The sequence below is a fragment of the Hermetia illucens genome, chromosome 7 (assembly GCF_905115235.1).
Source record: "Hermetia illucens chromosome 7, iHerIll2.2.curated.20191125, whole genome shotgun sequence".
Taxonomy (NCBI): Eukaryota; Metazoa; Arthropoda; class Insecta; order Diptera; family Stratiomyidae; genus Hermetia; species Hermetia illucens.
The window spans coordinates 3575864-3603612 of record NC_051855.1 but is presented as its reverse complement, the minus strand read 5'-3'; the positions used below and the strand labels follow the sequence as shown (position 1 = coordinate 3603612).

The 27749-nt window shown below is 40.0% G+C and overlaps 1 protein-coding gene across 4 annotated transcripts; it reads left to right on the top strand.

Annotated features, from left to right (window-relative positions):
• On the top strand, positions 1-27175 carry LOC119660708 (serine-rich adhesin for platelets-like). 4 transcript variants are annotated; one of them, XM_038069340.1, is made up of 4 exons: positions 1-890; positions 1869-4367; positions 22600-23546; positions 23740-27175. In XM_038069340.1, the coding sequence occupies exons 2-4, from the start codon at positions 1997-1999 to the stop codon at positions 25366-25368; spliced, it is 4947 nt and encodes a 1648-aa protein (XP_037925268.1). In that variant the 5' UTR covers positions 1-890; positions 1869-1996; the 3' UTR covers positions 25369-27175. The 4 variants fall into 4 exon arrangements, with proteins under 4 accessions (XP_037925268.1, XP_037925269.1, XP_037925270.1 ...); XM_038069341.1 differs by lacking the exon at positions 1-890 and adding an exon at positions 897-1322; XM_038069342.1 differs by lacking the exon at positions 1-890 and adding an exon at positions 1336-1665.
• The last annotated feature ends 574 nt before the right edge of the window (positions 27176-27749 follow it).

Below are 27749 nucleotides of genomic sequence, written 5' to 3'. Positions count from 1 at the left end.
TCGATTCCGTACATAAAAACTGAATATAAACCGGCGGTTTCTGTACTCTTAGTAACATTAAATTTAATAAGTTCCACAACATAAAGTATAGGAAAATGCATATGCTAATTGCAAAAACTTGAAGACTAAGTGCAATGCCGTGATTTTACTTGCGAACAATCGACCTGGGTACATATTAATGTCATAAAAAACCTACAATTAAATGCCGATGTTTAAATTCAATTTTTATGATTGAAATCGACAGACCTACGAACCGGTTCCCAAAACAAAATTCATTCAAATCAGCTGCGGTCAAATTATAAACGCCGTAATCTATCATCAGAACGAACCTTGGGACGTGGAGCGAACTTCGCCGACCTGAAATCTTTATTGTATATTAAAGCTGCGTAATGGTCGGAGCTTCCCTCGTTTGCACGAACGCATGCATTTAATGTATTTTGGCTATAAGCATTGTGGTGGCGCGACTAGCGACACAGATCGTCTCTAGAAAAGGACAGCTGTCAGGTGCAGTACCGTCCGGCACGACTGGCAACGGAACAGTCTTCTTGTCGATTCGGTTCCAGCCATGCCACGATTGAGTCGTTGCTGTTTGGTCGGAATTTTATGAGTTTCTCTCTTTCTCGGTCGCAATTATTCCTGTTTGAAACCATTGTTTTCGTGCCGTGGGCTTGTCAGAGGGAGTGTCGCGCACCATTGCATTGCGACTTGTCCAGTTTCTCGTGCGCTTTTCTGTGAACAAGTGACAGCAAAAGGATCCGATCAGCTCTCTCCGTCTACTTACCGGAATTCTCCCGTCCGGCCGCGACGCGGTCCGGACCCGTGCGTTGTTTCAGTGAGCGGGCCCGTGACGACTAGCTCCGGTCGCACCGATCACGAACCAGTTCAGTGTTGTGAGTATTTAAAGTGTCCCGGCCCACCATTCGGTGACAGGCAACCGGGTTAAAACTAACCGTGGTAGAGTGCTACGGAGTGTTGGCTGTGGCCATCAAAGCGGGCGGCAATATCGCTTATAAAATAAAGAGCTGTCGAGGCCGGTTGGACAGCCCTTGCCCTGACGGTCGAATCCCGCCGCTGTCATCGTTCGCTTTCGCGAGCCAAAGTTACCTTGTTTTCGATTGGGTCGGTTCGGAATGCATCTTGTGGGGCTAGCGCCATCTATTGGTCAAACGGGGGTCCGTAATAAAATTTCGGAACACGACCTAGTAGTTGACTCAACAGTAGGGCGAATAGAGCGAGAAATCGAGGTGTATTTTCTTTTGAAGGATATTTCGCATCTGGAAGTTGGAAGTTATTTCTGACTGACTGTCGGTTTCGTGGATACGGTAAGAGATTGCGCAGTAGCTTCCGGCTCAATTTCAAGTCAACTGCTAGTGCGGAGTCCACGTCCGGTGGTCGAGCAGAGTTTTTGTCTGGAAATCGTTCAGAACGAGCAGGTTGGCAGGCTGCTTGTGGCTTCCTTCGCTGGGAGGCATTGTTGTTGGTGGTGGTGCTGCGCTCCAACAGCTGAGTTTTTCGCTTGTTCTACGTATTGTGGCATTTGTTCAACTTAGGGCCGAAAGTTGTGAAAGTTTTGAATTAAACGTGCCTCCGATTCAATAGGTTTCATCCGTAATGCAAGGGAAGACTGAGGAGAAAGAAGTCACTGCAGCGGCTACCTGCTCCAAAGTATTAATTTGTCGGTTGTTGGCAATAAGAATAGCGGAAACTCCCAAGTCATGGATGAGCCTTTTTTCGCTGTGATTTGTCGTCTATCCTTATGCGATTGGCGTGTTGCCCCGAACGAATTATCCTGAATTTAGCACCTTTCTGATCTCTCGCTTTTCCGCTGGACCTAGTTTATCCTACTAACCGTAACTTTTCCGTTTCAGTAAACATTTATTGACTGGATGCAGCGTTGCGTTGGCCTTGATATCTAAAAGTGTTTTGGGGCAGTCGACGAAATGGCGCTGTCACGAAACGATGAGCATAACTGCTTTCGTGTTCGCCAGCAATTGCAATGAACTACGCGCGAAATCAGTTCACGGAGGAACTTAAGCAGCCCAATTTGAACATAAACAAAAAAAGTAATGGAACTAGTAAACTCAGCAGCGGCCTAAGCGACGATCGAAGAATAGATACGGCAGCAAACAACATTGAATGCGAGAACGGTAACAAGAACAGTCCCGGCGAGAACTTAGGTCTGATCAAATATCGACTTAATCAAGTCGATCAGATCCTTTTCATTTACCCCGACAAGAAAACGCTCACAAATCGGCAAGTGGAGAAGCATCCGAGAAACTCCGACCCAAGTAATCCTTCCAGTGGCACCTTGAACTTGCCTGCGGACCAGCCTTCGGATAGCAAACGAACTCAGTTTCATTTGCGTAAGGATCACTGTATTCGAATAATAAGTGACGATACCGGCCGAAACATTAAGAAAAGTAAAGTTGACCGGGGTCAGAGTAGCGCGGAAGACTTGAGAGGCGACAGTAATGCAGGCCATAGCTCGAAAGGGAGCAGTGGCGGCAAAACGTTAAGCTTGAACTCTTTCACCCGAAACTTCTTCGGGTTCAGTGTACTGAATGGCATTTGTGGCCGGCGGTCCTATCAGAACTTCAGGGATAAACACCGTAACGAACGAGAGGCGCAGCACAATCACCACAGTTCGTCGTCTACTTCTGGTTCCAGTTCAGAAAGTTCCACTGCGGGCGAATCCACGTCTTCATCACAATCCTCCACCTCTCTCAACTCGTTCACCGCCTCAGTCCTTGGTGATCCGAATAATGACAGCAACAAGAAAAAATGCACGAATTGTAGTTTGGACTACGCCCCTAATTTGGACCTAACCGGCTACTACTATAGTCAATACAATAATTCAATTTGCAATCAGTTCACGAGCAATAATAATAGTAACAATCATTGTGAGTCCGACGTGAATTCTGGATCTTTATTGCGCAAGGAGTTACAAGTGAGTTCATCTTTGTTCGATGACTTTTACGGTGCTAGGGTCCACAAGCACACGAAAGAGCAAAAAGAATACATCAAACGTTCAAGCCGGCAATACCACTATCAAAAACCGCCACAGGGATCAAGTCAGGGCCAAGAAGCAAGGGAGAACTCGAAGTCTTTATCTGCATTGCGGCTGTTCCCTTTTCAAAAGTTCTCAATTGGAGAGAAGCCGACTTTTTACAAACCTTCCTTACTATCATCTACATCGGTATCGAATTTCAACTTCTCTGCCGCCTTGCCGATCGAATCTTTCCAGCCGCTATCCATCTCAAATTTACCAGAAGTTACGGAATTCTCCAGCACCACGAACAATAGAGTTTTCCCTCCGGCACGATCTGGACGGCGATCATCCGGCTCATCAACGGCATCATCACTATCAAGACGTTCACTTGACGTCGAAAATTTGGCCAGGTCGGCAACAACTGGAACTTGGGGATCTTCAGAGCAGATCACCCACACGCAGAGTACCTCGAGTCTACAGCACGTACCTTCACACCTGCCAGCACACAAGTCCGATGTTAGCAGCCACCAGCGATTGTCTTGCCACTTGGATCACTGGCACCCGCCGGCTGACTGCTGCAGCAATCGACCCAAGCACGATTGCCACGTAATGTACAATACTTCCTCGTCATCTAATTGCAGCATCGACATCAGATCGATTCAACCAACAAGAACTGGCAGTGGCGGTGCGAAATCCTCAGCGATAAAGGATCAGCTCCTCAATCAAAATATTGTATTAAATACCAAATTCCAGCATCCTTTGCAGCTGAACTGCAGTTCGTCGAGCAACTTGAAAATAATTGATGATCACTTGGCAAACGAGCCATTGCTTTCTACGGGGACTGCAGCCTCCTCCTCAAGGAACAGTGCACCAGACATTACAACTAATCAAAATAATAAGATAAGTAGTTTATCGCGTCATATACTGCCACATGTTTTGAATGATAATAGTATTAGGAATTGTAACAATACTTCAATTGTCGATAGTATTAGTTGTAATACAATGGTCGGTAGCATACCGCCAACATCAGCAGTATCTTCCAATCATCACCAACAAGTGTCCCATCAGTTGCATTATCATAGTTCTCAGCACCAGTCGCACAACAATTTAAACGACCTAATCGTATTGAACGGTGTAAATAATAGCAATAACATTGGTGTAAATGATGGTAATAGTGTGAATAGTAGTAACAGTGCTGGTGTAGTAGATGAACAACATATTCAGCAACACCATCATCCGCATCACCAGCAATCACATCAAGTGCCGCGAGCTAATTTAAATCAAAGTAATGCAACTAGTGCCGCTGCAGCAGCAGCTGTAAGCTTAATGGCAGCGGGAGCAGCAATAAATTCATCACAAATATCGCAATCATCTGTCGGTAAGTTGCATCTATATTCGTTTGACTGTACGATGGTCGAGAGGTGGTTAATTATCATCTTATTTTCAGCTTCTTTCGTCTCAAAGCACAAGAGTCATCTTTCCCGTGGGTGATGACCTTCAGAATTATCTTTTCAGTCGTCGTTGTCCCAGATTCCCAAATCGAACATTTCTTTGTTGAAGATACTGCTCTCGTTATTGTAGGTGTTTCATGAACGGCTTTTAACACTCGAACAAAATTATAATATGCACCTCTTAATTAGCCTGCCTGCCGATGAACCTTCTGGTTTTTTTCCTCTTGCTATTTTTTGCCACACATTAGTCGGTTCGTTTTTGTTGATCATATATTCACCCCTTGGTGGAGTATATGCACGTTAATCACCTCCGGGCCATCGTAATTTTTTTTTTTTCATAGAACATGGTCATGTGGGTTATCAAAGGGCTCGAATAGTACTTACTGAAACAGGTCTTATTTGTGGTAGTAGGTAAAACATAGTGGAGATATTCAAAATCTGTGCCCCAAAAAGTGAAACAGGTCTCGTTCTCAGAACCTATTCAACTGAAAAATTTTAAAAAATCAGTGATGCATCTATATGAAAGCTGGGTCTCAAAATACATCCCATTCCGGTATCTGCACAAATAAAGTTAATAATAGTATATTACCATGTTTTAGAAATTTACCGGAAAACGACCCCCGCCCCTTAAGCTCATCGCAAAAATACAAAATTGCTGCAGCATAGGCGGTAATATAGGACATCATTCTGAAAAATTTGAAGGCAATCCAAGTATTATTGACAAAGTTATAGAGGGTCAAAGTTTCGGATTTCAGCTAAATTTATTGCACCCTAAAACATGTATGACGTCATCATCATATAAAGTGAACTTATATGAACGGCGCGGTCCATGGTATGTATGTGCCAATGTGTATCTTATACAAAAATATTGCGGAATATTTTGTATTCTTAGCTATGTACGAACTTAAAATCCTGCATAGAGAGTTGCTCACAGAAGATGAACACAGAACCTTTTATCTGAAGCGCCGAGTTTCCGGTATTCCGACTGGTTTTATTGATATTCTAACTTCATTTTGGAAACTAAATTGCTTCTAATACAGAGGTAGAAAAAGCTGCGCCAAGCTGGCAACGCACCTGAGAGAAAAATATTTGATAAACTTGAAGAAAAAAAAACATGGAAATATATGAAAATGTATGTTGTTTACTTGATTATTTGTTGGATATCCTTTTTGTGAAATTACAACCAAACATAGTCGTTGCATAGAGACCACAAGTTTTCGCACATGTATGCTCTTGGCGATCTGTTTTCAGTCCTACTGGCTGTCGGCTCAAATTGTTGCAGTGGTCCATTTCAGTGTCATAACTCGCCGTTTAATTATTGCCTATCCATTTTCTCTTAGATTTAAACCCAGGCTTTGTACAGGCCAGTCCATGATTGATACGGCCTCATCCTTGAACCCTTTCTGTAAAAATCGCGGCTTAGAATATGGCGCGTTGTCTTGCAGAAAATTTGCCTTTGAAATGTGTCATGTATGGTAGGGTAACAATAAGCCTAGCTCCATCGCATAAAAGTTCTGCGACCAGGCCGCAAAAGTTGAACTTTGGTTCGTCACTGCAAATCACTAAATCCCAAAAGGAGAGAAGAGAGTGACGAATGCTAGCCGTTTTTCTGGTTACCATGTGGTGTTTTTTTACCTCTGAGGTTGTTCTTCGGCCGCTGTCTGATGGTTCTAGTAGAAATTTTTATATCATAACCTTGCATTGCGGCCTTTATTTGAGTGGAGGTGGCGAAAGGGTCGTATGATTTACAATTAGAGAATATTCTCTTTCTGTGGTGTTTCTTGGCCAACAACGTCTTGCATTTTCAAATTTGCATCATTTTTACTTTCTTCTGAGTGTTTAATCGCGTTTTGAACACTTTCTATCTCCGTAGAACTTTTCTTGCACCCCATTCTGATTCTTTTGTTTGATTTTTTACTTAAAATTATGGTTTTGTAACTTTCAATTAAAACAAAACACTTTTAAAACTTGCACACTCGGCGAAATTTTCACAGACAATAGGTTGTGCTAAAATAAAATGCCAGGCACTTTTAAAATTTTCCTATGCCGCTATTATTTCTTATAAAACAAATGAAAATCGAAAATGAGAAATTTTTGAGTGGTTTACATTGGTTAAATATGTGACTTCTATATTACACAAAAAAAAATATTAGAATATGTTACATTTGCAAAAAATGCAGCATATTAAATATTAACGAAATAAATTGAACTTATAATAGAGATTACAGTTGATGTTTGTATAGAAGTCACCCGTACAATTTTTGACGCGTCTAGTGGTCACCCGCAGTCTATGTACGGACCTAACCTGACAACCCTAATTAAGCCTGACCTACAGAGATGAACGTCGATGACCTTGGCCAAAGGCAAGCATGCAGGTGGCGTTAACTCAACCTTCAGCATGACAATGTCCCCAATTTGCAAGTTTCCTTGCGAAAATTTCCACTTAATAGTTCGCATCAGTTGGTACAAGACTTCTTTTTCCATGTTGTCCAGAAATAATTCTTCATGTCAGAAATCAAGGACCAACGGTTAACGTATGATTTATTGATATTCGAGGCCTCTGAGGTAGGGTTTTCGGCTCTATTCCACTTCTCTCGGCTCAATTTTCACTTCCTTTCTCCTTCTTGCATTACCTCTCTTTTCTCCTGGCCTCAAAATTTTCACCAAATATAGCCATGTAGGGCATCAAATTGTAGGTCTCGGTTAGTACTTTTCAACGTCGGTATTAGTTTGACATTGTTTACGAAGGCAAGGAGTGAGGGGGCGAAAAGTGTTTATTGCGTTAAGGATCCGTTGTCAGGGATCATGCTACCGCAAAGTCTGCAAGAAATTACGGTGATCTATGCACATAGTATCTAAGCCTCAAAGTATTCTCCGCTGAGATACCTGCTCAAATTAAGTCAATAATAGTAGATAATTGTTTTGAAAATTTACTGCGGATCTCCATTAATTTCATCCTAGATCCATAAGATATAGTAATAAGGATTTAGATCCTACTGTTATCAAGAAAGTTATAGTAAGTTAAAATTGCTTCCTTCAGTTACATGTTACTCCCCAAGAGATAAAATATCAGTATCACATTGGACTGAATGTCAGGTATATTCACCGGATGTATATACACTACGAGCTATGTATAAATCATATACCCAAATATTCTTGCGTAAAAATTGGACAAAACTTTTCATACCTGAACTGCCAATCTTTCCGACTTGTTAGTTATTTGTATATGAGTATCAATTATTCTAGGCAGACATACGTATATGTACACTAATGAATTTTCCAGGTAGTGTCCATTCTGCAATTAAGATGGATATACAGTCGACTCATCTGTGAATGAGTACCTGAGTCAAATCAGGGTAATAATCTTGGGCGAGCGCAATGCTGACCACATTGCCTCCTACAGTGATCTGTAGTGTACCCTTACGGTCTTGAATGAAGTGCTCTAACGCACTTGAAAGCCCTGATCCATTTGGATTGTTGCGCCAACGATTATTACTATTATTATACAGTGACGAAAAAAAAGTGCTCAAAGTTTTTAAAGATTTTTTTTTGTTCAGGAACGAATGTAACTGTAATCTTTATATCATGTGTTTATATATGATTTTATAGTATATTTTATGTAGATAAGGTGTGTAATTTGAAGTTTAGAAAAAAAACCGTAATAAACTTGACTTTTTGTCAATATTTTGGGCGGAAAATAACTGTGTTCATCATCATCAAAGGCGCAACCACCGGCATCCGGTCTAGGCCTGCCTTAAGGAACTCCAGACATTCCGGTTTGCGCAGCGGTCCATCAATTTAATATCCCTAAAAGCTGCCTGGCATCCTGGCCTACGCCATCATTTCATCTCAGGCAGGGTCTGCTTCGTCTTCTTTGTCAACCATATATATTACCCTTATAGACTTTTCGGGCTGGATCATCCTCATCCGTACGGATTCAAAATTCTTCGTAGGATTTTTCTCTCGAACACGGCCAGGAGTTCGCAATTTTTCTTCCTAAGAACCCAAGTTTCCGAGGAATACATGAGGACTGTCGAGATCATAGTCTTGTGCAGTAAGAGCTTTAACCCTATGGTGAGATGGTTCGAGCGGAACAGTTTCTGTAAGCTGAAATAGGCTATATTGGCTGCCAACAACCGTGCGTGGATTCCATCGTCGTAGATGTTATCGGTTGTGATTTCCGACCCTAGATAGGAGAAATTATCGACGGTCTCAAAGTTGTAGTCTCCTATCTTTATTATTACCGATTGAGCAGTGGCATAGGCCAGTAGTTGGGTGGACTGTGAATTGTTCTCCTCGCATTTACCTCTGCATCACGGATCACTTTTTCCAGGGTCAGGTTAAAGAGGACGCATGATAGGGCATCCTCACCCCCGTCTTAGACCACTGCTGATGTCGAATGGTCTTAAAGTGAAAGTGCTCCTGCTGCTTTTATCGGGCCTCGCACTTTGATTAGGGTCAGTCTAGTCAGTCTTATCAATTTCGTCGGGATACCGAATTCTCTTATGGCCGTGTACAGTTTTACCTTGGTTATGCTGTCATAGGCGGCTTTAAAGTCGATGAAAAGATGGTGAAACGGATGTCCATATTCCAACTGTTTTTCCATCGCTTACCGCTCAGAGAAAATCTGATCTGTTACTGATTTGCCTGGAGTGAAGCCTCTTTGATATGGGCCAATGATGTTCTGGGCGTATGGGGGCTAACCGACCTGGCAAGATAGCGGAGGTGGTACTCGGCAACGTAATACCTCTATAATTGCTACACTGTGTGGTATCTCCCTTAGATTTTCCACTTTGTCTCGGCAGGATGAGCATCGAGGTGTGTAAGCTTTCATCCTGCTGACTTGGTGGTAAAACTTTCGTGTCTGGTGCGGTTGCTCCCTGTACTTTTCGAGTTCACAGACCGGTTGGTTCTCCCAGACATCCTTCTTCCGCATGTGAAGTCGCTTCTCTGCTCGCAGGTGTTCGTGATAAGTCGGCACGCGCCCGCATTCTTTGAGAATGCAACATTACTCAGTATCCAGCATTCTTCCGTTCCGTTGCTAGCTTACATTCATCGCCGTTTCGACTTTTTTTTGGCGGCTGTTCATTGCGGTTATTGCGGCATCTATTCCCCTTATAGGTGTTACGGAGGGCTGTGCTGTGGATGGCTTCAGTGTTAATTCTCACCTGATTGTGAGAGGGCATTCTGGGTGTAGTTTGTATTCGAGCTTGGAGCACCATGCCAACGAGATAGTGATCCGAGCCAGCACGTGGTCAATTTAGTTTAAAGTGGTCGCGTCTGGAGAAGCCCGCGTTTGTTTGTGGACCGCTTTCCGCGCAAACCATCTTCCAACAACCATTTCGTGTGACACTGCTAATTAAATAATCCGCAGTCCTTTATCATTTGTATTTTGATGTAAGTTATGGGAGCCAACGTATCGCCTCGGTCCCTACTTGGCTATTAATATCCCCAAGTATGATTTTGGGACAGGCTTCGCGGGTTAGTTCTACTGCCTCTTAGAGGGTATCCTTCTCGAAATCTGCTGTCTCCTCTGTAGGGCATGAATGTTAATGAGGCTTATATTTCTAAATTTGCTTCGCAACCGCAGAGTGCATAGCCGCTCGCTCATGTTTTCAAATCCGATAACAGCAGGTTTAATTTTTTGGCTGACTACGAAACCTACTTCGAGTACATGGTTTACTGGATGGCCACTATAACCGCCTACTCCGGCCCTACTCCGAGAACATAATTTACTGGATGGCCGCTATAATATATGGTGTAGTGGCTTTTCCAAGAAACCGGTGCCTGTCCAACGCATTTCCTACTTCCTGTTACATCATCCCTATATTGGGACAGGGTGTCGGCTAGCTGCTCAGCAGCATTCGGTTTGTGCCGGGAGCGCACCTTCTAAGAGAAAATGCACAAATCGTTATTACGTTGCCGTTGCAAGGTTCGTCGTTGTAAAGTCGGCAGCGTTTCGTTAAGGAGGAACTCTCAGCGGTCTGCACGTGAAGGAAGAGATAGGGTTTGGTTGTAGAGCAGTTGATGTTGGTTCAGCAGGGGTTCCCCAGGTTTTATGCTCCATCGAGGGTATCAATCCACACTTCGCCCTGGGACCTATACTACCGTTTGATCACCGAACCATCGAATTTTGACTAATAACTTTAACCTAAATCAAAAAAAAATAATAAGTATTCGAATTAAAACTTCAATCATTTGTTGCGTTTCGTTTGGTAATAATAACTGCACGACAGGGCTGAAAAAAGAAACAACAAGCCACAAAATCGGCTCCGTGAGAAGTCCCGCCCACTCCTACTCATTGGCGGTGTATAGGTTAGTTGTAAATGTAAAATTGTGTTCCCTAATCTTTCTCAGAGATGTTCGATGTGATGCAAGTTAGGGATTATACAGGCCATTGAAGGACGTGTACGTTGTTTTCGGCTCGTCATTGGAGTGGAAAGATTCATATTATTGTAGCATAGATGCAATAATAAACTACAGTATTTGGCTGCAGTCATTACACCCACTATCTTAGAGATTGGGACAACTGCATCACGAAAAAAAATAGGCTGTACCCCTCGATGTTTGATCTCCAGTACTTAGTATTGACGTCCTAACGTTTTGCAAAAGGCAGTCGAATATGACGAATCGCTTTTGTTGACAAGAGTATAAATTTTGATTATCCGAATCATAGAATACGGCGGCCCAGCCTTTGACACTAAATTCGACGTACTTTTTTACGAATCATAATCTTGCGTAACAGTTTTTTCCGATGTTAATGACTTTCGACTAGGTCGGAAAGCAATCGATTTTATATGCTTAGACAACAACTTAATGTAACATAAATAGGACATAAAACAAGGTATTTGAGTATGTATTTGTCCCATTCGAATCTAGCACGTAATATATGCATATATTGTGTAAAAATATCCACTTTCAAGTGATATTGATATTCAAAGTCTTGAATTTGCAAAGAAGCGACAACTTTAAACTATTATAACTTTGTTAATAATAGTGTGATTTCCACCAAACTTGGTAGGATCATGCTCGATATTATAGCCTATGTGACTTCGTGGTACTAGGATGAACGTACGGGTATATAATATATTATTAACCTTATTTCGACAGATACCGGTATGTAGGGTATTTCGGAGTCTAGGCACTGTATAGTAGCGGACTCTTGATTTTTTTTTGAGATTTTTCGGTTTGGTAGCTTTCTTGGATATCCAAAGGCAATATTAAATTTGGAGTTGAAGATTTCATGAAAACTGTTTGATGATAGAGGAAAATGTGGATTTTTTTTTCGATGTATGTAACATGAAACTTAGCTATGTTCAGCTCCTCTGAAAAGTAAAATTTTTTTGATTTTTTAAAGCTGTAATGAGAATGAATAAAATTCTTAACTTCTTCTCCTGTCCCTTCTGAAAGCTTGTGTGGGCGGTTGGTGCACTTACTCCTTTGGTCTTTGAGGGATTGGGCATATACAGCCAAAGACTTACGCAGTGTTGACACGGGTCATTGTAATATTATGAAGAGAAATAAAAGCCCCAGACTGGAACAAAGAAGAAGAATTTTGCTTCACTGAATATGGTCGAGTATCGAATAAAAGTTCCCAATTAGTACTTTCCAAATCGGGTCTTATGTTAGTTTTGAAGCTGATTGCGAAATGGAGTAAGGGGGTCATAAATGGGTCATTTACATTGATCATGTAGGCTAAAAAGTTTATTATTCAATATATGTCTTCGAGGGCGATACAATGATTATAGCGGTCAAAACAATTTCTCGATATCATTTTTATAGCACGATTTGTCATTAACTTCAAAATAGGCCTCAGTTTCGGCGATTAACTTTTCATCGGCGTTAAACTTGTTTCCAGCGAACATTGTCTAGAGATATGAGAACAGGAAAAAGTCACTGGGCCAGATCTGGAGAATGCATTGATTTGTGGGTGTGCGTTGTCTTGATGAAACACCACTTTCTTTTTCTTCAGATGGGGCCGTTTTTTGCGATTTGTAATATACGGTGTTGAAGGTTTTTCCTCCTCAAGATAGTCAATTTCGCCTTGTTTAAACTTGACAAACCACTTCTCAACCGTTAATTTTTCTGGTGCAAAGTCCGAATAATTTTATCAAACTCAGGCTTGGCTTCAACAGATTTTTTTTCGCCAAAAACCAATGCTTTATTAACACATGAAATTCCAATTTTTATCCATTTTCTTCGAACAAAACTTGCTTGACTCAAAATGCTCTATCTCACAAACTGCTAGTCACTAGCTGTCATATTTGCACATGTGTCTCTTGGAGGTTCATTTGTTTTCACAAAAAAAAAGCAGCAATTTCGATGTACTTGTTCACATGCACATTCCTCTTCACGAATACCACCTTACCAACGCCGGGTACTCATATGAACAATGGAATTGGAGTTTGGAGGCATATCAAAAAATATTTTGAATTTTTAGCTGTATACGAGCGGAAAAACGTGCAAAGTCAAGTTTCTCATGCAAGATAAACGCAAAACCTTTTCACTCAAAGGGTGCAGCTTTCTAGTACTCCGACTTGATTGAGTTGCCAAGTATTACAATCTTTTTAGTTTTGCCTGGATTCCAATTTTGCTTAGGAAATTGGAGTTTCGATTGTGATTCGCCCTTAGCAGTTTTTATTTGATCCTTTTTCGTTAATTTTCTTTGCATTGTATCCAACAGATTTTTCTTGTAAAAAAACAGTACACCTATAATGCCATTTACTCCCTTTCTGAAAACCAATGTATTTCGTACGACGGTGCCCAGATTTCAATTTTTAAGGTTTTGTGTAAATCAAAACCTTATTCAAATCGGTTTACTATCTGTCTGTCCGTCACACGCATTTTTCTTGGAGACTGTAGCAGCGATTGACACCAAATTTGGTGGGAAGGTGGGAACTGAGAATACTCACGCGTACAGTAAGTTACATCCTGTTAGGTCGATTTTAAGGAGGGTGTAAATTTTTTTTCACCAAATATAGTCATGTGGTTTATCAAATGAAAGGTCTCGGTTAGTACTTTCCAAAATTAGTAGTTTTGACATTTGTTGGAAAGGCGGGGAGTTCGGGGGGTCGAAAGTGATGATTTATTTAACGGGGCCATTCTCAGGAACTGCTTAACCGAAAAATCTAAAAAAAATCAAGAGGCTGCCACTATATGGTGGCTAGGCACCGAAATACCTTCGATACCGATATCTCTTCGAATAAAAATAATAGTATATTACTATAATTTTCAGTAATTGGTTGCAGAACCCCCCTTAAGTTTGCAGCAGCTTGATCCTACCAAGTTTGGTGGATTATTACTAACGAAGTTATAATAGGTGAAAGTTGTCACTTCTTTGGTAATTCAAGATATCTAATGTCAGTATTACCCGAAAGTGGACATTCTCACATAATATATGTGTTATGTACTAATGGGATAAATTCACACTCTGTCACTATGTCTTTATAAAGATTGCTTTTATCCAATATATTGGGGCCTACACCATAGAATGAATAGCAAGTCCACACCATCATGCTTCAACCGCCGTGCTTTACTGTTTTTACAGTATATTTGGGGCCAAAGACGGAATGGCGTGGGCATCTTACGTAGCTATGAGACGCTTTGCTACCATTCAAGACAATCTTGGACTCATTAGACAATAAAATGTTTCTCTATTTCTCAGTCTCCCAACTTAAATGGGTTTTGGCGAACTGCAAACGTGCCATTACTTGCCTTTTACTGAGTAGAGATACTTTTCTCGGATTTCGATTTGAACCATAGCTGCTACATCAAGTTAGTCTTTTAGCTGGGTTGCCCCTATGAGAGGTTTCCTTTACAACGGGCAAACCGCCTGACTAACAACTGCCCGCATCCTACCTCGAGTTTCAGACTTACTTTGGAATTTGAGTGCATTTGCAATCATTTTTGCTGAACACTGCAAAGGACCCCGGATTTCCTAATCCTTTTTTCATTTTTTTTATCATGTTTTTTTTTTATGGTTTTCCTTTCCTCCGGGGTGCAGTGGTTTCCACGTCCCACCATTGTAATAATCATAATATTTTTTAATTCAAAAATATACAAAATCAACAAAATATTCTTACATTTTCATTAAAACTATATTTTGTGGGCGAACTATAAATTTAAACCGCAGAATACCCTTAATACTTCGCCCGGAAAATCAAACGTAATCATTTAAAATGCCATTTCTTAGAAACCGTTTGATTGATTGCTGACACTTTTCAATTTTCTACAAAGTAGACACTCAATATATTTATTTATTAATTTAATGAGGAAAATACACAGAAAGCAAATTTCTTATTACATATTGTCCTCAGAGGGAGGAGCAAGTAAATGGCATATTTTGCGCTTAAAGCTAGAGAGGGACATAGAGTCAAAGGAACTAAGCTGTAGGGCATTGTAGGACCGGCAAAACCACGGGATCGGAGAGTGAAAGTAAATCTCGAGCTCGGCGAAGGGTACATCAAAAATGTCCGCATTACGTGTGTTATGAGACGAGGCGATACGGAAAGTAATATAATATAATAAATAATATCCGGAGCAGTCCATCAGACCATTGCAGAGTTTGAAAAGAGTACACATATTATATCAAGAAAGATACGGCGTTGCTGTAGGGAGGGGAGATTGAGGGTGCGGAGTCGTGACGGATAATCAACCCGTGGAAGGTTCTTTTTTATAAAAGAGGGACCGGGTGAATTTGCGTTGTACAGCTTCAAGAGCGCGGCTGTCACGGATGCGGTAGGGGGACCAGACTACACAGCAATATTCAAGGATGTTTTTGACAAGGGAATTTGCTTGTAGCTTTGTACTGATCAAGGGAGTAAGTTCCTCCCGAAATATATATATATACATAATAAAATAAAGTTGTAGTTTGGAGTAAGCTACTCGTCTATCAATTTTAGACTTAACTACAAACAGAAGGCAATATCTAACATTTTAGAAAGGGAATTGAAGAGTGTTAAGGAGAGCTGGGTTGAGGTAAATTCGGACGAGGAACGCAGCATACAACCAGACATTTTGGAAGCTCTATTGATGATGTCAACGAAGTGGGAATTGAAACGAAGTTTATCGTCGATTATTACACCCAGGTCTTTGAAGGAGGTCAGTAGTGAAAGGGGTTGACCACTGAGAGAATAGGAAAAGTATGATAGGGAGGGTTTCAGGGAATAGCGCATCCAGTGGCATTTGTTGACATTCAGTGTTAGCTTGTTGACCGAATACCAACGGGCTAAATTATCAAGATTGTAAGAGAGCACAGTCCAATGGAGACGAAACAGAGGCAAACAATTTAAGGTCGTCTGCGTAAAGCAAATACGGACAGGTGTGGATGGAGGCGAGGTCATTGATAAAAAACAGGAAGAGTAGGGGGCCAAGTGTAGAGCCTTGGGGAACACCAGAGGAAGGAGAGAAAGAACCAGATGAGTGACCATGAAAAGAAACTTTGCAGGAACGGTATGAGAGATAGGAGGAAAGCCAGGAGATGACTGAGGGAGGGAAGTCTAGCGAAGAAAGTTTAGAGAGGAGAATGTTATGGTCAACGGTGTCAAAGGCTTTGGAGAAATCAGTATAAACAGCATGTACCTCCTGTCGTGAATTCCAGCGTTTAGCAACAAAGTTGGTAAAGACCAGAAGATTTGAAGCCGTTGATCTATGTTTCACGAAACCATGCTGCTCTTTGACAATGAGGTGACCGAAGTGCGCGGTCAACCAGTCGTTGACGTATCTTTCTAGGATTTTGGAGCAAGAGGAGAGAAGATAAATGGGGCGGTAGTTCACAGCAAGGGAAGGGTACATATACATCTCGTACAATTGAAAACAAAAATAAATATTTACTAGTAAAAATATTACGATTAAAATTAATATCAAGCCTACACTGCTATTTTTTTCGCAACTGTACATAAAAAATTCTTCAGAAAATGTTTCTTGTTTTCTTAGTTATCATTAATTAATAACAGTTGGATATCCTTTGCGTTTCATAACTTTCGCTAAGCTCGTAGGAATAGAATTTATTAACTTTGTTGTCTCTTAAGACGTTATATTGGTCCATTCCTGATTATGTCCTTAAGCATTTCTTTGGATGAAATATTGCGGTTTCAAATCCTAGACTCTAATAAGTGAGCATAAGTGGAGAATGTAGGGATGTATTAACCTAACGCGGAGCATTAGGTAACAGCCAAAGCTTAACAATTGCCACAGTATGCTTTGGGTCGTTGTCCTGCTGGAACATGAACCCATTTTCCAGATTCAATTTTTCAGCACTTTGCTTCAAATTGGCATATCCGAATATATTCTTTTGTCTATTGTTGACACGATAAAGTTTTATATACTTACCATTTCACAGTGGGTACGGTATCCCAAAAATACAAAATTTACTCTAGTCCGGAAAAAATATGTTTTTCCAGCACTTCGCTGGCTTTTTAACGTGCTCCTTAACAAAGCCAATTCGTCTTTTCCTGTTAGCATGTGATATAATGGGCTTTTTCCGTGTGAACGATAGCCACTTTCTTTAAAATTATAGAGGCAGTATCACTGCAAACAGTCTTCTGAAAGCTTTTCTTGATATTTTCAGCAATGTCTAAAGTGTTTGTTCTAGAGTTTGGCTACACTTTTTCGAGGTTTTGTGTAACACAAAACCTTATTAAAATTGTTTCGATGTCTATCACATCCGATTTACTTGGGAACGGCTAAACCAATTGTCACGAAATTTGGTCAAAAGGTGCGACCTGTGAATTCCTTTACATATACTAAGTGGCACCATTTTGTGTTGAGTTTGAGGAGGGACTCCCCATACTTGCGAAAGGGGGGTGTAAAATTTCGTTCGCCGAATATGGTCATGTGGGGTATGGCGCAGTTAGTATTTTTTGAAATTGATAATATTTTTGATACTGGCTGAAACAGAGGAGTGAGGGCTCAAAATGTGTAACCCAAAAAGTGTAACAAGCCTCGTTCTCAGAACCCACCGAACAAAAAAATCTGAAAACAAAACACAATAATGCATACAAAAATCACATGATGCACAAGATGAACCATAAAATGAAAGTTGCAAAGATAAGTCCAAAGACAAAACAATTTAAAGCCTTTATACAATAGGGATGACAAAATACACCCAAGAAATATGATCTCAAGAAACTGAAACCAATAAGAAAAGGATTAGAAGCTCCCACATGGAGTACTAAATTTCAAACATGTTAATTTAATTATTTATGTTTCCTTTCTTAAGATTTTGTGTAAAACAAAACCTTATTAAAATCGGTTATAGCGATTGACACCAAATTTGGTGGAAAGGCTGGAACTGTAAACGCTCACGTATATTGTGAGTAACATCATTCTACGTCGAATTTATATATGCAAAAGCGGGCTATAATTTTCTTTTTTGAACAGATATATAGTAGCTCATCAAAGTACTCAACCCATTGCTCTAATATGCCCATTCTGTCGGAAATCAAATTTCCCTCTTTGTCTCGGCAGGATGAGCATCCAGGTGTATAAGGCTTCATCCTGCTGACTTGTTGGTAAAACTTCCGTGCCTGGTGCGGTTGCTCCCTGTACTTTTCTAGTTCACAGACTTGTTGGTTCTCCCAGGCTTTTTCCGTCTGTGAAGTCGCTTCTCCGCTCACCGGAGTTCGTGATAAGTCTCTGCGCGTGCCCGCGTTCTTTGAGAATGCAACATTACTCGGTATGCGGCATTCTTCCGTTCCGTTGCTAGCTTACATTCATCGTGAAACCAGCCGTTCCGACTGCTTTTACGGCTGGGGCCAAGTATGTTTATGGCCGTATCCATGATAACGTTCTTCAGGTGATTGTGAAGATCATTTGTTGATGCTTCATCTCCAGGTCCTCTGTTGACTGCGGTTATTGCGGCATCCATTTCCTTCTTATAGGTGTCGCGGAGGGTTGTGTTTTGGATGGCTCCAGTGTTCACTCTCACCTGATTGTCAGAGAGGATTCTAGGTGGTATTGTTATTCGAGCTCGGAACACCATGCCAACGAGATAGTGATCCGAGTCTATATTGGCCCCCCTATATGTTCTGACATTCATGAAGGCTGAGAGGTGGCGGCGTTCGATCAACACGTGGTCAATTTGGTTGAAAGTGGCCCCGTCTGGAGAGGCCGACGTATGTTTGTGGACCGCTTTCCGCGCAAACCAGGTACTTCCAACAACCACTTCGTGTTTAACTATAGATTTTATTTAAGGATTGCAGACACGTGTTTCGGACCCAATATATGTCCTTCTTCAGGTCTTGGACACATGAACGAATGTAAAAACGTACATAGAATTTCTTATATAAGATGGACACAAGCCCTTTAAACTTGAAGCGCCCAGCTCTCGGTATCCCAGCTTGTTTACAATGTTTCATTTTCAATTCGATGTCTGTCTGTCTGCCACACCCGATTTATTTGGAAACGGCTGGTCCGATTGTCACGAAAATCTGTGAGGGTGCAATTTTTTTCTCACTGAATGTAGCCATGTGGGATATCAAATGAAAGGGCTCGATTAGCATTTTTCGAAACTGGCCCCACTTATGATATCGACCCACAAAAAGTGTAATAGGTCGCGTTCTCAGAACCTATCCAACCGAAAAATCTGAAAAAAATTACAGCGTATCTGAACGAAATCTAGGCCTCAAAATACATCCAGTTAATAATAGTACATTAGCATATTTTAGGAATTTAGCCGGAAACCCCCTTAAGTTCATGCTAGAACTGCATTTGTATAAAGGACGACATAAGGCACAATTTGGTCAATTTAGAAGAAAATCCGACTATTAGTAACAAAGTTATTGGGGGGTGAAACTTGCCATTTGTAGTGAATTTCGTGCACTTTACAATGTGTATGACGTCATCATCCCATATCAATTCGCCAATACCACAACAAAGTGAGCTCACATGAAGTGGGGGTCACAAAGAAATATTTTTACACGTTTTTTAAACAGAATATGGTCGTGTGAGGTGTCGAATGAAAGTGCTCAATTAGTACTTCGTGAAACTCGTGATATGGCGTGAAATATAGGGGAAACGTACATTACATTGTACATTAAGCAAAATTGAAGTGCGGAGACCGTCGTACAAGATGCACAAGTGTTTAGAAAGAGAGTAAAGGAAATTGTCGGTGTAATGCCTTTTTTTGCAAGAACGTAGACTGTAGTCTGTTGAATACAATGCAAAGAAAATTAACGAACAACCATAAAATAAAGCTCTTGCTGAGAGCGAATAAAAAATAACAAAAACAAACGAAATTCCATTTCTCTAGGCAACTGAAATCGGAATAGGGCTCAGAAATCGTAATAATGACGTTTAGAAACTTACACAAGTCGGAGTACCAGAAGTTGGAAATTCAAAATATTCCTTGATATATCTCCAAACACCACCATTTATATGAGCAAACTTTATATGATGATAGTTCATACATGGCTTAGAGTGCAATAAATTCTCGTGAAATGGAAAGCTTTTACCTTCTATAACTTTGTTAATAAATTTGGATTGCCTTTAAACTTTTCCTTTTCCTTTGTCCTTTAAACCAATCCCAGCTTTGTTCTTCTAAGATGGTTTTTGGATAAAGTTCTAAAATATAGTAATATGCTATTATTAACTTTATTTGAGCAGATATTTTGAGCCCTACATTTTATATAGATACATCACTGTGATTTTTTCAGTTTTTTTCGGTTGGATAAGTTCTGAGAACAGGGACCTGTTTAATTTTTTGGGGCACGCATTTTAAGTCCTCACACCCCTGAGCTTTATCAAGGAGGTCCCCCTTAAACCACAGCGCAAAATGGTTCAACTCGTTGCACTTATAGAGGTTCACCGACCACATATCCTCATCAAATTTCGTGGCGATAGTTCCAGCGGAGTAAGTAAATCTCGTGTGAGAGACGATTGTAATTTCAGATAAAGCCTTAAAAAATGACTGATACTCCGTATGGCGACGGGGCGGACGGCGTTGATAAGGTGGTATTCGTGAAGGGGAATATGAATGCGAATATGCACAATTGATATTTTAAAAAAATCTGCATATCATCGTAGAAAACTTAGGTATTTGTCAAACATTCAAGATACGCTGAGACTTCACCCGAAACATAAAGGATGATAAATATGCATGTGGTAATGTTCAATTGTTCGCAGCTATTCACATCTTCACAATTCTCGGACTGAAATATTAGGGAGAACCTGTGGGACGATAGGCATCGCGGACGGACCCATTTCCCGCAAAAAATACTTGATGAAACGTCTTCTCGAATAATGGAGAAAAATTCCAACCTAATTTTTTGAGTTTTTATTTTCAGTATTACGATTTTGTAGCCCTGTCCGGTTTTGAATTTCGCTTATGAGGGTTTTATTTTATCTTTTTTCGTTGGTTTTCCTTGTATTCAACAGATTGTTCGTTGCGTTCTTGTACAAAAAAAACACATACAACTCCTTTTATCTCCTTTCTGGACACTTACGTATTTCGTACACCGATACTCGGATTTCATTTTGCTCACTGTATGTATATTTAAGTTCTCACCAGGGGTATTGTTTGATGCTTTCGGGCGCGGTTTAAAGTGGAAATATGTGCATATTCCGATGCATATGATCAATATGTATATATGTACTGCGCGCATCAGTAAGGGGTCAATGGCTGTTTCTTGAGGATGATGATCGTAATAATCATGTCTTTAATATATGTATCCATATGTCCGGGAGTTTGGAAATATATGAAGGAATATTTTGAATTTTTAGCTAAACGAATGGAAAAATGTGGAAACAAAGTTGCGCCCATAAGATGAACACGCAACCTCCGCCATTTGTAAAGTTTTGTGTCAAACACAACCTTATTAGAATCGAGGCGGTGTCTGTCTGTCTGCCACACCCGATTTATTCGGAAACGGCTGGACCGATTGTCACCCCATACATGTGAATGGAGGGTGCAAATTTTTTTTCATAAAATGTGGCCATGTGGGGTATCAAATAAAAGGTCTCAATTAGTACTTTTCAAAGCCGTTTCCGTAGTTAATATTGAGTGAAACATAGGGGAGTGAGGACTCAAAATATGACTCACAGAACCTACCCAACCGAAAAATCTGAAAAAAACCACAGTGGCGTATCTCTATGAAATCTACGCCTCAAAATACATTCGGTCTCGATATCTGCACAAATAAAGTTAATAATAGTATATTTCCACATTTAAGAAATTACTCGGCATAACGGCATAAGATGAACACAAAACCTTTATATCTGACGCGCGAGCTTCCGGTATTTCGACTTGTTTAATGTGAAAACATGTTGAACCAAGCTACTTTTTTCTAACACTTAAATGGTGCGTTTGTATGTTTTTGAACTTTGTTCATGCTTTCGTCACACTTTATCGCCGACCTCCTTGCGGTCGTTCCAAAATTAAATTAGATATGGTATGCTTCTCCTAGACTGTCCTAATAATATTTTTCAGTATCTGGAGCATCTATTGTGTCAGTCGATTTGTGAAATCACTGCATTTTGAGTCCCTACATGTGAATAGGACACACTTCACAGGAAGTAATACTCTCAAATGGAGAGAGTTTCAATGCACCAAACCCTTCGGAAGCACAATCTTCACTATGCTATTGCCCACAGGGGATTGTGCTTGAGTGCGTTTACTGTTGACTAGTAAACCCTCCCCCATTGCAGAACACTACCACTACTGACGCGCTGTCGAGGTCACAGTCTAATATGCAGTACCCACACTCAATGCTCCCGGACTTGTGAATGTATCTTATCTGTACATATGATGGGCTTACCTGTACATATCATAGGCCCTAACGTCTAGCAGTATCTACATGTGGCTTAGGGCCTATCATGTGTACGGATAAGCTTCCCAAATACATTTGCAAGTCCGGTCCATTGTATGTGAGTACTGCTTATTAGATGTTCTGTGGTCGAAGTCTTGAAACTTCAGGGGGATGCTTTGTATTTCGGCGCTATTTCTTTCAGCTGCTCGTCTTCGCGCTCTTTTTTCCCTAACACTTTCTAAAGCATAACAGATTCTATCTTGGCATGTAAGCCCCTCTCAACAAATCAAATTGAAAGTGCAACAGTTTGCCACTGTTAAATATGCATCACTTCAGTTCATAATACAATTCCAATTTCTCATATTCTCCTTCTATCCTTATGACTAAATAGTTGCCTTTTTTTCTCTTCTTGCAGCTCCCATTTCATTGAATTTATCCTCATCATCGGGTTTAGCTGCTGGAGGCGGTGGATCCCAATCATCAACTTCAACTCCATCACAACCGGGGGGCGGAAGTATTTCAACCGCTGCAGGACTAACGGCAATATCGGCGCCGTCGACGACCAACGTGGCAGTTAATAGTAATAATGCAGCAACGACAACACTTGCAAACAACACAAATAGTTTAGTACATGCTGGATCTAGTAGTGGCTACCATCAGTTTCATCATCAAATCATAATGTCCGGCCAACAAAAGAGTGCATTAAATGAAAAGCCCAAACCGCTGGTGGTTTCACCGCAACAGGTCATGATTTTATATATGCACAAACTAACACCGTATGAACGGAATGAAATTCTTACTTATCCCCAAATCTATTTTATCGGGGCGAATGCTAAGAAACGACCCGGAATATTTGGACCTAATAATTCAGACTATGACAATGAACAAGGTTCCTACATTCATATTCCACATGACCATGTTGCGTATCGTTATGAGGTGCTTAAAATCATCGGAAAAGGATCATTTGGTCAAGTCGTCAAAGCCTACGATCACAAAACGCATGAACATGTCGCACTAAAAATGGTACGAAACGAAAAACGATTCCATCGGCAAGCTCAAGAGGAGATTCGTATCCTGCAGCATCTAAGGAAACAAGACAAGTACAACACGATGAATATCATCCATATGTACGACTACTTTACTTTTCGCAATCACATGTGCATCACTTTCGAATTGCTCAATATTAATTTGTATGAATTGATCAAGAAGAATGGCTTCAACGGATTCAGTCTGCAGCTGGTACGTAAATTTGCACATTCGTTGCTTCAGTGCCTCGATGCGCTCTACAAGAATAAAATCATCCATTGTGACATGAAACCGGAAAATGTTCTTCTGAAGCAGCAAGGGCGGTCGGGAATTAAGGTAAGTTCACGTTGTGGAGACTAATATTCTTTTGTGGTTCAGGAGTCAATGAAAGGAAGAACTGGTTCATGAAACACAGATGTATGAAATTTATTAGCAACTCAATTTTTTTTTTTTTTGACAAAATGGAAAAGGAAATCTTTCCATTTTTTAAATATAAATTCTACCTACCTTCTCCCATTTCTTCCAACAGGTTATCGATTTCGGCTCATCATGTTATGAAACTCAACGCGTCTATACGTACATACAGTCTCGCTTTTATCGTGCCCCCGAAGTTATACTAGGCGCAAAATATGGAATGGCTATTGATATGTGGTCGCTTGGTTGCATTTTAGCCGAACTATTATCAGGACATGCACTTTTTCCAGGCGAAGATGAAGCCGATCAACTGGCTTGCATTATTGAAGTGTTAGGAATGCCCCCTCAAAATGTCGTGAATCAATCAAAACGAGTTCGCAATTTCTTTAATGCGAAAGGGTATCCGAGATATTGCATTGCTCGCACACTCGAAGATGGAACGATTGTATTGAATGGCGGTCAGTCACGGCGTGGTAAGCCGCGAGGACCTCCAGGTTCGAAAAATCTGGTGAAGGCGTTGGATGGATGTAGCGATCCACTGTTTTTGAATTTTCTTCGCGGTTGTTTAGAATGGGATCCAGAGCAACGTATGACACCAGCTGCTGCTCTCAAACACTCCTGGCTAAGAAGACGTTTACCCCGACCTCCAAATGCTGAGTCATCGGGGTCAAGTGCGGGTGGGTCGACTGGGGGTGATGGTGGTGGTGGCAGTATCAACAATGGAGGAGTTTCGGGCAGTAGCACCAATGGTGCGGGCTGTACAGGAACAAGCAATGCAGGGGTAGACAACTCAACTGGAGGCGGTGGGAGTAATAGTGGCGGTGTATCGAATCGATGGATAGCAGGAGGAAATAATGCAACGGCACATGCCTTGACTAAACTATCAGTCGTGAATGGGAGTAATAGTCTTCTGAACGGATCGTCTATGACTTCTTCGCTGTTGAATTCGAATCAGTGTAATAACACATCCCGTAATAATTCTAGTAAAGCAATGTGCATTGGAATAACGGCTATAACAAATTGTAGTAGTAGTAGTATGTTAGTATCATCTAGTGTAGCGAATTCATCCAATAATTTAGCAAATACTCCAAGTAGACAGCAACAACAATCAACTCAGTCCAGTCAAACGCTTTCACAACATCATCCCAATCAAGTGTCTCACCCTCACCTACAGTCACAGCACATATTAGTCTCCACATCTCACTCTAGTTACACTCCAAGCAATTTAAATAGTTGCAATCTTCCCGTCAACACAAACGATGATAGCAACGGCAATGGTCTACCTACCATGAACGGCTGTTGCAACAGTTCAAGTAATAGCAATTTAAATCATTTGACAACATCGAGCTCGAAAGCCCTCAATATATCAGATTTAGTATGTCATTCTGCAATAAATAGTAAATCTACAGCTCAGGGGATTAGTTCGTCTTGCGTCATTAGTAAATATTATCCGAAATTGCATGAGTCTATAGGCGGTGTTTCTGGTGGAGGTGTTAACGGTGTAGGTGTTAAATACCCGTCGTCTGCGCATAATTTTCATTCTGCCAAAATTGCTAATATCCCATATTCATCAGCATTAGCTGGATCACCCGCCGTAATAACTGCAACCGATCTTATCAATGGCCATGCTACTACGAATGGTGGAAATCTTGGTATTGTTGCTGGAAATGTTGGAAATAGTGATCTCTTGTATATAAAAACAATTGCATCGACATCATCAGCCACAACGACAAGACAAACGTAGCTAGATGATGATAATGGTGAAAGTAATGAGTTTGTCACGTTTGTAGTAGATCAGCCACGAGAAATACATACGTCAAGCTTGAGCTATTTTCGCTTAGAATCAAGTTTTTTTTGTTCTCTATTGAATCGAATATTTCACAATGTTAGTACAAAGCCTTCTTTTGAGAGTTTTACACTAGCTATTGGAGGAGTGGAAGGATTGTAGCTTTGTTTTTTTTTTAGATTTTTTTTTATGAATTTAGTGAAATCTAATAGTTTAACATTAACTAGTCCCAAATTTCGAATTTTCTTCTTTTACTTCATTTTCCTTTGATATACCAGAGCATAGTTTTGGGGTAGCCTAAATTCTGTTTGTTTTTATGAGGATTATGTTGAAAGGATAGAAGTAATGGCAAACCTAATTATGAGCCATATCTACCCCATAGTACCGGGTATACGCTTACATTATATATACATTGTATTACGAGAAGCATTTTTTGCGCATTTAAATGGTATTTTGGCATTTTCGACTTAACTATCACAATTTGTTCTTTGCTATAAGGGAACATATGCTAGTAGTCGCGGAATCTCGAAAACAGTATCACTGAAATTTGTACACATAACTTATTATTAACTTTGTAGGATCTCTAAGTAAGCGACGATGTTAATTCATTCAGGAAAACTTTTACAAATCGTGGATCATAATTCGTGAGAATCAATCATTAACTTTAGTCTATCCAGTATCGACTTTATTCCCAATTTCTTGTATATTTGGGTAACTTCAATATCCGGAAATCTACAAATTTGGAAATCCACTTTCATAAAAATCTATTCCTATCGTAACTCCTCATTTTCCGATGTTCCAACCCAGTCTTCCTTTTGTTTTCCCTCGCAACGTCTCGCTTTTTTGCAATTTCAGACGCTGAAACGCTAATATCGGCTTCACCTTTTCATATTTGTTGGGAGTGATCAATTTCAAGCTACTGTAAAGTAAAGAGGGTGCAACGAGAATAGTTAGTGTTTGCATATTATTATTTTGAGATTAGCAAAGAAAAGAGGAAGTATTTACGTTGTTGTGTAACGTTCAGGTAGAGAAACGAAAACAGAACCATGAAATATTTTTGTCCAATTTATTTTAAGGAATTTTAAGCAAAGTTCGAGATTACTGATCGAATATAGTTGGTTTGTTTTTTATTATTACATATTACTTTTAGGAAAGAAAGAAGAAACGAAAGCCTTGAAATTGCATGTTAGATGTAGAAGTTTGTATCTAATTGCACATAATTTATAACAAGAAACCGTGGAATTACAAACAAAAAAGACTAGCAAAAAATAAAATAGGAGTAAATATAAATGTAAGCGACTTCTTTTAACATTAGATTTAAAATTAACTCGAGAAGAAAAATCGGTGTCCTATAGTTTATATGTTTCCATGTAATCTGCCTTGCATCATTTTATTCCTGTCTCATCGTATTTCCTTCATTTAATTTGCTTTTGTAACAGGATCTCTTGTGTTCCTTCTCAAACCTTGATTTTATAATATTCGAACAGAACAGGTATTGTAACGAAATACATGCATAACTTGTTAAGTGATGAACGAAGGAACATGCTAAGAACTAGTAAAATTGCGCGTAAAAAGTATATATATATAATGTAGAGTCGATGATAATATGCGTTTTGTTAATTAAATGATTTTCAGTATAAAGCTAAATAAAAAGTAATAGTGAAAAATGAAAACATTTGTCAAGTGAGCTTCTGTATATGTAGTAATTTTTTACAATGTGATATTTGATAAGAGAATACAATTAAAAAGAGTACTAAAAAATTAACTATAACAGATATATGAATTAGAAGTATCCGAAGGACGAGTGAAGGAGAAGATTCTTAAAATAAACCATCAAAAAAAAACTGAAATGAGCACCAAGCATATATTTCTCATCTCCAAGGATCATCGCATCCAATCCAACTGAAAAATAGAAAACAAACCCGAACATAGTTTCATCTTGCATGCTATCAAATAGTGCATCCTAACCATAAAACGGCAAATTCTGCCGAGTACCTTCTGTATCCGGTTTGTATTCGAATCGAAAATAATATCTAAGATGTGCATTTGCAGCGGAGATTCATAAAATTCGATATTGGTGGCCCATTTTCCTGCTATTCTCATTTATGTTATGCGAAAATCCAAATATATTCCGAACGGCACGACATTTCCGTATGGCTGAATCTCTTTGTAATATTGTTTTACTGCGGAAAGTTTTAGAAAACAGAAAAGTGGCGGAATAGTAACAGACATGCGCATGCTATTTCGGGAAATCAAAATAAAAAACGGCCAGCTCTTGTAGTTAACACACTTGACATAAAGAAAATAAATGAATAAATAAAAATAAAGCAGCGAAATAA